At 45.6% G+C, this 12,515-nt stretch overlaps 1 protein-coding gene across 1 annotated transcript in view; it reads left to right on the top strand.

Annotated features, from left to right (window-relative positions):
* The first annotated feature begins 360 nt into the window (after positions 1 to 360).
* gucy1b1 (guanylate cyclase 1 soluble subunit beta 1) overlaps positions 361 to 12,515 on the top strand; it is a 213,927-nt gene continuing 201,772 nt past the window's right edge. The window contains exons 1-2 of the mRNA XM_078212040.1: positions 361 to 429; positions 916 to 989. Coding sequence (XP_078068166.1) covers positions 427 to 429; positions 916 to 989 — 77 coding nt within the window. The 5' untranslated portion in view covers positions 361 to 426. The remainder of the gene's footprint in view (positions 430 to 915; positions 990 to 12,515) is intronic.

Below are 12,515 nucleotides of genomic sequence, written 5' to 3'. Positions count from 1 at the left end.
TATGTTCCTAAACATTGCACATTGTATAAAATATGGTACACTTTATATAAACTATTTATCATATATATTTATGAGTAGGGTTGTTTTGTAAGGACTCGGCTGTACATACTCTTTCATGACATTTAATTGCCCTTTTTGTTGTACTTGATCTTTCGTGATTTTAATTTGCTGTACGCAAATTGTGAACGATCTCTGCTGCCTGTACCCTCCATGGAGCGATTTTTACTTCAGAGGAATGTTCTCCCACTCCCTGCGATGCTGATTGGCTCCTGCTTTTTAGACTATCCCAATTAGGCAGCATGCCTGTGTCTGAGTGACGGCGCTGCCTGACAATCAGAACTGACCTGGCGGCCCCGAGACTCAGTGACGGATCGTCTGTTTCAGCGAGAGACGTTGAGAAGAAAAGGAACGATTGCTAATATCAATATGGTGAGTGAATGTACACTCGTCAACAGTAAAAGCATGTATATTTATGTTGATTTTTTATTGGTTCGTGTTATCAGTTTTATTACAATAGATTAAAAACAAGCTGTATTCAAACGCTGGATTAGAAGAGTTTTTTTGTCTTTATTTGAAATTTTTCTAGAATCAAATTTATTTATTTTAGGTCTTTCTCCCCCTGTGATAATAAGGTCGGTCCGTTGGAAGAGGATGTCAAGTATATTGAATTAAGTGACAGCGATGCAAAAAAAATGGAGCTGATAAAAAACCAAGAACAATTTGGATTTGGATCTGTGTTTGAAACATAATGTTGGTTTATCGGCTGACCCTGGAGAAGGCCGTTCATGCTCCATGGCTTCCCTAGTAACAGTATAGTTGGTGCTATACTACACCGTTTTATCAATGCTGTTGAATTTTTTGTGTAATTTTTTATGTAAACGTCACAAATATTACAATTCTTTATTTTATTGACAGTATGGTTTCGTAAATCACGCTCTGGAATTATTAATCCAACGCAATTATGGACCTCTGGTGTGGGAAGATATCAAGTAAGTGATGGCATACGAACAAAAATGAACCCAGATTATTCTAGACTGAGTTGAAGTGCAGCCTATGTTTTACATAGTCGCACCGTGTTTAGACACGAGGTGGTGCAGTTAAATATGTTTCAGAGATGTTTGAGTTCCGATCTCAGTAAAAGATCAGTATACATTGCTGTACAATTTGCCGTTCCATATACGCGGGTCTCGGTAATACCATAACCCCTCAGTTTGAGCTCTGATGAACAGTCATCCAGACTCGAAACGTTAGCTCTATTCTCTCTCCACAGATGTTGTCAGACTTGCTGAGATTTTCCCAGCATTTTCTGTTCTAATTTAAGATTCCAGCATCCGCAACAATTTATTTTTATCAATTTGAGCTAGACTAAGATACGTAGAGGGCAATTATGGATGCCATTTGTTTAACTGATGGATGCATTTGTAGTATAAGGGTATCTGGAACAGCAAGGGTTAATGTGGACTGGAAATAGTACCACCCATAATGTGATGTGACTTGAGACTAGGGTCCATTATGGATTGGGAAGAGACTTGGTTAGAAGCAAACATGAAGTTAGCTCATACCTTGGGCTATATTGGATAGGCATGATGTGGATAGGCACATTGGATAGGCACATAGAGCACACCAGGATGATAGGGAGTGGGATAGCTTGATCTTGGTTTCAGATAAAGCTCGGCACAGGCCGAAGGGCCTGTTCTGTGCTCTACTGTTTTATGTTCTATGTTCTATACCCTGTAGATATGTATATATTTATGTTAACACTTAATATTCAACCATACACGGCTCAGAATCACTTTGTGAAATCTACTGAACATACAACAGCACTTGTAATTTATAGCGAAGACTGCTGAGGCACTGAAAAATGCATGAGGTACATGTTTATTTATATTCAGTTATATTTAATAATTTGGATATAGTTTATATCCAAGTCACCTCACTATAAGAAGGATGTGGAAGCGCTGGAAAGAGTGCAGAGGAGATTTACCAGGATGCTGCCTGGTTTGGAGGGTAGGTCTTATGAGGAAAGGTTGAGGGAGCTAGGGCTGTTCTCTCTGGAGCGGAGGAGGCTGAGGGGAGACTTAATAGAGGTTTATAAAATGATGAAGGGGATAGATAGAGTGAACGTTCAAAGACTATTTCCTCGGGTGGATGGAGCTATTACAAGGGGGCATAACTATAGGGTTCATGGAGGGAGATATAGGAAGGATATCAGAGGTAGGTTCTTTACGCAGAGAGTGGTTGGGGTGTGGAATGGACTGCCTGCAGTGATAGTGGAGTCAGACACTTTAGGAACATTTAAGCGGTTATTGGATAGGCACATGGAGCGCACCAGGATGATCGGGAGTGGGATAGCTTGATCTTGGTTTCAGATAAAGCTCGGCACAACATCGTGGGCTGAAGGGCCTGTTCTGTGCTGTACTGTTCTATGTTCTATAATTTTCTTGTTAAATAAATTAACATGAAGCTGGCATATATTTAAGTCAGTATGTTTTTCTCCTTGCCAAGGTTGCGATCAGTTGGCTAAGGACAGTATTCTTTCCTTCCTCATATGTATGTGAATGTGTGCATATTTATGGCCCAAATACACTCTTGCTGTATTGAGCCCATTCTGAATAATCCCCTATGTGAAGAGAGAAGATAAAACCAGCCTATCAAAAATCACAGAAGGTAAAAATGCAATGTGAAACTCTGTCATAATGCCATTATTTGTAAGAGTAGATATATTGTAGGAGGGAATAAACGAGGAGTCTTTGAGTCCATGTCAAGCTTCAGTAAGAGTTTTAATAACACCAGGTTAAAGTCCAACAGGTTTATTTGGTAGCAAATACCATTAGCTTTCGGAGCGTAAAACCGCAAATACCATTAGCTTTCGGAGCGTAAAACCGCAAATACCATTAGCTTTCGGAGAGTAAAACTCTTACTGTGTTCACCCCAGTCCAACGCCGGCATCTCCACATCAAGCTTCAGTAAAACAGTTTTATTTCCACATGCATGAGGGAGAATCAGCCCGGACCAGTGAAGTCCAGTCTGTATCTAGGCTGATTCTGAAGATACAAAGGCTGTACACATTACTTTTGCAGCTTTATAGAACCTTAGTTAGGCCGCACTTGGAATATAGTGTTCAATTCTGGTCGCCACACTACCAGAAGGATGTGGAGGCTTTGGAGAGAGTACAGAAAAGATTTACCAGGATGTTGCCTGGTATGGAGAGCATTAGCTATGAGGAGAGATTGGAGAAACTTGGTTTGTTCTCACTGGAGCGACGGAGGTTGAGGGGAGACCTGATAGTAGTCTACAAGATTATGAGAGGTATGGACAGAGTGGATAGTCAGAAGCTTTTTCCCAGGGTGGAAGAGTCAATTACTAGGGGGCATAGGTTTAAGGTGTGAGGGGCAACGTTTAAAGGAGATGTACGAGGCAGATCTTTTACACAGAGTAGTGGGTGCCTGGAACTCGTTGCCGGGGGAGGTAGTGGAAGCGGATACGGTAGTGAGTTTTAAGTGGCGTCTTGACAAATACATGAATAGGATGGAATAGAGGGATATGGTCCCCGGAAGGGTAGGGGGTTTTAGTTCAGACGGGCAGCATGGTTGGTGCAGGCTTGGACGGCCGAAGGCCCTGTTCCTGTGCTGTAATTTTCTTTGTTCTTTGTACTTCTGCTGTTCTCTGGGGTCCAGAGTACTGTAATACCCTATCATTGATACGAATAGCTTGAATTGATTATAGTTGATCACATTAAGAACAAAGAACAATACAGCACAGGAACAGGCCCTTCGGCCCTCCAAGCCCACGCCACTCCCTGGTCCAAACTAGACCATTTTTTTGTATCCCTCCATTCCCACTCCGTTCATGTGGCTATCTAGATAAGTCTTAAACGTTCCCAGTTTGTCCGCCTCCACCACCTTGCCCGGCAGCGCATTTCAGGCCCCCACCACCCTCTGCGTAAAATACGTCCTTCTGATATCCGTGTTAAACCTCCCCCCCCTTACCTTGAACCTATGGGGCGGCACGGTAGCACAGTGGTTAGCACTGCTGCTTCACAGCTCCAGGGTCCCGGGTTCAATTCCCGGCTCGGGTCACTGTCTGTGTGGAGTTTGCACATTCTCCTCGTGTTTGCGTGGGTTTCCTCCGGGTGCTCCGGTTTCCTCCCACAGTCCAAAGATGTGCAGGTTAGGTTGATTGGCCAGGTTAAAATTGCCCCTGAGATGCGTAGGTTAGAGGGATTAGCGGGTAAAATATGTGGGGGTAGGGCCTGGGTGGGATTGTGGTCGGTGCAGACTCGATGGGCCGAATGGCCTCCTTCTGCACTGTAGGGTTTCTATGATTTCTATGATTTCTATGACCCCTCGTGAACGTCACCACCGACCTGGGAAAAAGCTTCCCACCGTTCACCCTATCGATGCCGTTCATAATTTTATACACCTCTATTAGGTCACCCCTCATCCTCCGTCTTTCCAGTGAGAACAACCCCAGTTTACCCAATCTCTCCTCATAACTAAGCCCTTCCATACCAGGCAACATCCTGGTAAACCTCCTCTGCACTCTCTCTAAAGCCTCCACGTCCTTCTGGTAGTGTGGCGACCAGAACTGGGCGCAGTATTCCAAATGTCTGGGTCTATTGTCCTGGGTATTTCACGTTAATCTGTTGTGTCCGGCTATCCTCGTCTGTCTGCTTTGTGATACAAAAGTGATATGTGTGATAAATAGGTTTCAATGGTGTGATAACTGTCCCATCTCCCCAGTTTCTAGGAACAATGGCTACCCTAGACTCAGTGGAGCTTTGCTAATCAGTATCGACCCTGCATTGTTCGCCAAGGCCTTGAAATGATCTCACCTGTAAAGTAACTGTGTTGGCAGTCTGCCCGCAGTTACGGTGGGCCCTGTGTTTTAACCCTTTCTTAGTCATTCCTTTTCCTGCTGTTTCATGCACACCCTGGATTTGCCCCAATACTGGATTCTGCTCTACTACAATGGCTCTTGGTCACACCCAAGATAGCCACTATTGAGCATCATTTGGTGCTCATGTATTTATTATAGCAATTAGAATTCTACCTTGTGGATATTACTGCTGGTTCTCATGGCTGTTCTCCTGCCTTCTGGTTATTGTTGAGGACACGGTACCGGATCATTCAAGTGGCCCGCCCTCCAGATCACGGAAAGCATCCTAAACCACCCTGCTGTAAGTATCAGCCGCTATCGTTTCCCTCTCCCGTGTGCGAAGGGATGTTACTGGAGTGGGCGTGGGGTCAGAATCTTTCCCCTTTCGTTGCTGACAACACATAACTGTTGCCCATATCAGCATTATGCCTATGTCAACTGTCCTCCCCATCCTAATCACCTCCCACCGCCTGTAAATCGGTTCCCTGCTGACCCTGGAACAAATATGTCCCACCAATGGTGTGTCCCGGAGAGTCCCACCCGAGTAGCGGTTTGGATTGCTAGGTTCACCTGGATCCTCCCCTTACTTGTCTGTTCCGCAGCGTGCTTCACACACTCCTGAGCAAGTTCTGTTGCTCTATTCGTGGCCTGTCGGATTATTTTGCCTGCTGTTTCATCAATGTACAGGGAATCATCCCACCAGGCCCTGAATAGGTAACCTGACATTCTATCTGGGAGGTAAAATTCTCCCACTGTTAAAGAGTCCGTCACTTGTAGGCAGAAGCTGTGGCTGCTACCACAAAGTAGGCCCTCCGAGATGATCTCTGTCTCTGGTGTGATAAAACACCATTGAGATGGGCCCACCTGTATGGCTTTAAAAGCTTCCTATGGTGGTAGAACATCGATTAGTACCTTGCTGTTATTTGACAAGATTTCAAGGGTCCTACAGGCACACACTATGTAACGTGCTGACTCCGAGCAACACTCCGCAGTGCTCATGTCTGCCAGGTCTCCTTGATGTGCCATATGCCCCTGGGATCCAGTTCGATAAACCCAGCCCTCCTGCACCGTATCCAGTGATTCGAATCTGTAACTGTCTCTGAAGGTTCCTTTGGATGGATTCTCCCGTGGGACTGCCATAATGAATTTTATACCTCCCTCTACTGGCCCGCCGCCTGGTCTTGTGTCCACCAGTTCATGGCTGTCCCTGTGTATGTGAAGGAGGTTTACTTTATATAGAATCATAGAATCCTACAGTGCAGAAAGAGGCCGTTCGGCCCATCGAGTCTGCACCAACTACAATCCCACCCAGGCCCTACCCTCATATCCCTACATATTTACCCACTAATCCCTTTAACCTATGCATTCCGGGACACTAAGGGGCAATTTAGCATGGCCAATCAACCTAACCCGCACGTCTTTCAGACTATGGGAGGAAACCGGAGCACCCGGAGGAAACCCACGCAGACACAGGGAGAATGTGCAAACTCCACACAGACAGTGACCCGAGCCGGGATTCGAACCCAGGTCCCTGGAGCTGTGAAGCAGCAGTGCTAACCACTGCTACCGTGCCACCCATAGGGAGGTGAATAAATGCCGCGGGATAGTCCCGAATCTCAAGTCCTCAATATCAGCCCGGATACTATCAATTGAATCTCTAGTAACGGTATCACAGGCTCTTCCCTTTGCTTGTGCTCTGGTGGTGTTAATTTTATCCACAGATCCTTCATTCAAGGCCAGCAGAAGTCCTTCCCCTTGTAGGTTTCTGGCAGTCAGTGCATACTCAGTCCCGTATGCCACATATTGTCACCCTTTTCCGACCTCTGCGGCTACCCAGGAAGCATAACTATTTATTTCAGCCAGCTGCACTGAATTCATGATTAAGTCTACACTACCAAATAAGTCTCCAATGTCTCCTAAAGTGCTCATTTTCTTTCGCCTACATACCCTCGACTCAGGCATTATCCTATAATAATAATATTGGGCGGCACGGTAGCACAGTGGTTAGAACATAGAACATAGAACATTACAGCGCAGAACAGGCCCTTCGGCCCACGATGTTGCACCGACCAGTTAAAAAAAAAAAAACTGTGACCCTCCAACCTAAACCAATTTCTTTTCGTCCATGAACCTATCTACGGATCTCTTAAACGCCCCCAAACTAGGCGCATTTACTACTGATGCTGGCAGGGCATTCCAATCCCTCACCACCCTCTGGGTAAAGAACCTACCCCTGACATCGGTTCTATAACTACCCCCCCTCAATTTAAAGCCATGCCCCCTCGTGCTGGATTTCTCCATCAGAGGAAAAAGGCTATCACTATCCACCCTATCTAAACCTCTAATCATCTTATATGTTTCAATAAGATCCCCTCTTAGCCGCCGCCTTTCCAGCGAAAACAATCCCAAATCCCTCAGCCTCTCCTCATAGGATCTCCCCTCCATACCAGGCAACATCCTGGTAAACCTCCTCTGCACCCTCTCCAAAGCCTCCACATCCTTCCTGTAATGTGGGGACCAGAACTGCACACAGTACTCCAAGTGCGGCCGCACCAGAGTTGTGTACAGTTGCAACATAACGCTACGACTCCTAAATTCAATCCCCCTACCAATAAACGCCAAGACACCATATGCCTTCTTAACAACCTTATCTACTTGATTCCCAACTTTCAGGGATCTATGCACACATACACCTAGATCCCTCTGCTCCTCCACACTATTCAAAGTCCTCCCGTTAGCCCTATACTCAACACATCTGTTATTCCTACCAAAGTGAATTACCTCACACTTCTCCGCATTAAACTCCATCCGCCACCTCTCGGCCCAACTTTGCAACCTGTCTAAGTCTTCCTGCAAACTACGACACCCTTCCTCACTGTCTACCACACCACCGACTTTGGTGTCATCAGCAAATTTGCTAATCCACCCAACTATACCCTCATCCAGATCATTAATAAATATTACAAACAGCAGTGGCCCCAAAACAGATCCCTGAGGTACACCACTTGTAACCGCACTCCATGATGAATATTTACTATCAACCACCACCCTCTGTTTCCTATCCGCTAGCCAATTCCTGATCCAATTTCCTAGATCACCCCCAATCCCATACATCTGCATTTTCTGCAGAAGCCTACCATGGTGAACCTTATCAAACGCCTTACTAAAATCCATATATACCACGTCCACTGCCTTGCCCCCATCCACCTCCTTGGTCACTTTCTCAAAAAACTCAATAAGGTTAGTAAGGCACGACCTACCTGCCACAAAACCATGCTGACTATCACCTATCAATTCATTACTCTCCAAATAACTATAAATCCTATCCCTTATAATTTTTTCCAACATCTTGCCGACAACAGAAGTGAGACTCACCGGTCTATAATTCCCGGGGAAGTCTCTGTTCCCCTTCTTAAACAATGGGACAACATTCGCTAACCTCCAATCTTCTGGTACTATACCAGAGGCCAACGACGACCTGAAGATCAGAGCCAGAGGCTCTGCAATCACTTCTCTTGCCTCCCAGAGAATCCTTGGATAAATCCCATCCGGACCAGGGGATTTATCTATTTTCAGACCCTCCAGAATATCCTGCACATCCTCCTTATCAACTGTAATACTGTCTATTCTACTCCCTTGCAACCCAGTGTCCTCCTCAGCTATATTCATGTCCCCTTGCGTGAACACCGAAGAGAAATATTGGTTCAATGCTTCACCAATCTCCTCCGGTTCCACACATAACTTCCCTCTGCCATCTATAACTGGCCCTAAACTTGCCCTAACCAACCTTCTGTTCTTGACATACCTATAGAACGCCTTAGGATTCTCTTTAACCCTATCCGCCAAAGTCTTCTCATGTCCCCTTTTAGCCCTTCTAAGCTCGCTCTTCAACTCCCTCTTAGCCAATCTAAAGCTTTCTAGTGCACTACCCGAGTGCTCACGTCTCATCCGAACATAAGCCTCCTTTTTCTTTTTAACCAACAAAGAAACTTTTTTGGTGCACCACGGTTCCCTAGCCCTACCAATTCCTCCTTGCCTGACAGGGACATACCTATCACAGACTCGCAGTAGCTGCTCCTTGAAAAAACTCCACATGTCGGACGTTCCCAGTCCCTGTAATCTCCTAGTCCAACCTATGTTTCCTAATTCTCTCCTAATAGCCTCATAATTACCCTTCCCCCAGCTAAAACCATTGGCCCGAGGTTCATGCCTATCCCTTTCCATCACTAAGGTGAACGTAACCGAATTGTGGTCACTATCACCAAAATGCACACCAACTTCCAAGTCTAGCACCTGGTCTGGCTCATTTCCCAGCACCAGATCCAATATAGCCTCACCTCTAGTTGGCCTGTCTACATACTGAGTCAAAAAACCTTCCTGCACGCTTTGAACAAAAACTGACCCCTCTAACGAGCTAGAGCTATAACAATTCCAGTCAATATTAGTCAAGTTAAAATCCCCCATAACAATTGCCCTATTACTTTCACTCCTAAGCAGGATTGACTCCGCAATCCTTTCCTCAACCTCTCTAGAACTTTTAGGAGGTCTATAAAAGACTCCCAACAGGGTGACCTCTCCTCTCCTATTTCTAATCTCCGCCCATACTACCTCAACAGATAAGTCCTCATCAAACCTCCTCTCTGACACTGTGATACAATCTCTGACCAATAATGCTACCCCTCCCCCTCTTCTACCTCCTTCCCTACTTCGACTAAAACATTTGAACCCCGGGACCTGCAGCATCCATTCCTGCCCCTGCTCTATCCATGTCTCTGAAATAGCCACAACATCGAAGTCCCAGGTACTGATCCACGCTGCAAGTTCACCCACTTTATTGCGAATACTCCTGGCATTGAAGTATACACATTTCAAACCCTGCTCCACCCCACCTCTGCAATGCCGTGCATTGCAGTCCCCATCCATGCATCCCTCACTTTCAGCCCCACTACTCAGGATTCTACATCCTTCCTGTAACTAGGTGACCAAAACTGTACACAATACTCCAAATTCGGCCTCACCAATGCCTTATATAACCTTACCATAACACTCCAACTTTTATACTCGATACTCCGATTTATAAAGGCCAATGTACCAAAGGCACTCTTTACGACCCTATCCACCTGTGACGTCACTTTTAGGGAATTCTGTACCTGTATTACCAGATCCCTCTGTTCAACTTCACTCTTCAGAGTCCTACCATTTACCCTGTACGTTCTTCTTTGGTTTGTCCCTCCAAAGTGCAATATCTCACACTTGTCCGCGTTAAACTCCATTTGCCATTTTTCAGCCCATTTTTCTAGTTGGTCCAAATCCCTCTGCAAGCTTTGAAAACCTTCCTCACTGTCCACTACACCTCCAATCTTTGTATCATCAGCAAACTTGCTGATCCAATTTACCACATTATCATCCAGATCATTGATATAGATGACAAACAACAATGGACCCAACACCGATCCCTGCGGCACACCACTAGTCACAGGCCTCCACTCAGAGAAGCAATCCTCCACAACCACTCTCTGGCTTCTTCCATTGAGCCAGTGTCTTATCCAATTTACTACCTCCCCATGTATACCTAGCGACTGAACCTTCCTAACTAACCTCCCATGAGGGACCTTGTCAAAGGCCTTGCTGAAATCCAGGTAGACAACATCCACCGCCTTCCCTTCATCCACTTTCCTGGTAACCTCCTCGAAAAACTCTAATAGATTGGTCAAACATGACCTACCACGCACAAAGCCATGTTGACTCTCCCTAATAAGTCCCTGTCTATCCAAATATTTGTAGATCCTATCCCTTATCACACCTTCCAATAACTTGCCCATCACCGACGTCAAACTTACTGGCCGATAATTTCCCGGATTTCTTTTGGAACCTTTTTTAAACAGCGGAACAACATGAGCCACCCTCCAATCATCCGGCACCTCCCCCGTGAATACTGACATTTTAAATATGTCTGCCAGGGCCCCTGCAAGTTCAACACTAGCTTCCCTCAAGGTCCGTGGGAATACCCTGTCCGGTCCTGGGGATTTATCCACTCTGATTTGCCTCAAGACAGCGAGCACCTCCTCCCCTTTAATCTGTAAAGGTTCCATGGCCTCCCTACCAGTTTGCCCTATTTCCGTAGACTCCATGCCCGTTTCCTCAGTAAATACGGATGCAAAAAAACCATTTAGTATCTCCCCCATCTCTTTTGGTTCCATACACAGCGCCAGGGACCCAAGTTCGATTCCTGGCTTGGGTCACTGTGTGGAGTCTGCACGTTCCCCCTGTGTCTGCATGGGTGTCCTCCCACAGTCCGAAAGATGTGCTGGTTAGGTGCATTGGCTATGCTAAATTTTCCCTCAGTATACCCAAACAGGTACCGGAGTGTGGCGACTCGGGGATTTTCAGTAACTTCATTGCAGTGTTAATGTAAGCCTACCTGTGACTAATAAATAAATTTTTTTTAAACTTAAAAAATTATGAGGGGAAGAGATAGAGTGGCCAGCATAAAATTGTTTCCCTTGGTGGAGAACTCTAGAACCAAGATAGTTTCAAGATAAGTGGCAGTAGGTGAAGCCAGGACGTGAGGAAGATCTTTTTTTATGCAAAGGGTGGTGGGTGTCTGGAATTCGCTACCCATGTTGATGTTAGAGGCAGAGACCCTAAACTATTTTAAAAAGTACCTGGATCTGCAGCTTAATGAGTGGCATGTTGGCACAGTGGTTAGCACTGCTGCCTCATAGCACCAGAGACCTGGGTTCAATTCCGGCCTTAGGTAATTGTCTCTGTGTGGAGGTTGTACATTCTTCCCGTGTCTGCTTGGGTTTCCTCCGGATGCTCTGGTATCCTCCCATATTCCAAAAATGTGTGGGTTGATGGGCTATGCTTAATTGCCCCTTAGAGTCCCAACATGTGGGGTTTCGGGGGATTAGCGGGGTAAATCTGTGGAGTTATGGAGTTGGGGCCTGGGAGGGATGCTCTTTTGGAGAGTTGGTGCAGAGTCAATGCACTGAATGGCCTCTTTCTGCACTGTATGGATTCTATGATTCTATATTTTAAGTGCTGTAAGCTACAGGGCTATGGGCTGGGTGCAGGATGGTGGGATTGGAAAGGGTACCTGGGTGTCTTTCAACTGGCATGGACAAGATAGGCCAAATGTCCTCCTCCTTTGCTGTAACTTTTCTATGGTTCTAAGTTCATTATGAAATGGCCTTTATTTTATGACTGAAAGGTTTTGATAGAAGTATTATTGATCATTAAACACCACAGCCTTTCATGCCTCCCTGCAGCATTACTTAATATCTGTTTTTAAGGCTCAACATTATTACTTTAATATTTCCCCCTCTCCCTATGCATGCCATTGAGCAATGGAAGTTCATTCCAGTTGGTGACTTTGAAGTGTCTGCTAGACAGGAAAGAATGTGTGATGTCAGGGGTGTGTGCTCATCCTGATGAAGCTGTCCAATTACCTCTGAGGATGCTAATTTGCTCCTGAACAGCTGCCTGGCACTGCTTGACCGGATCCCCTCTCTAAAGTCACAGAATGCCCAACAATATGGAACTTGTTACGCAACTGTGCAATCAGTGACTCGGTTCGTAGAGGGCAATGCTGTGAAAGCACTGCTCTCGCACACCTCCTGGTGCTCATCAGTATC

The sequence above is a fragment of the Mustelus asterias genome, chromosome 1, assembly GCF_964213995.1.
Source record: "Mustelus asterias chromosome 1, sMusAst1.hap1.1, whole genome shotgun sequence".
In the NCBI taxonomy this organism is placed as follows: Eukaryota; Metazoa; Chordata; class Chondrichthyes; order Carcharhiniformes; family Triakidae; genus Mustelus; species Mustelus asterias.
This window is presented reverse-complemented; position numbering and strand designations above follow the sequence as displayed.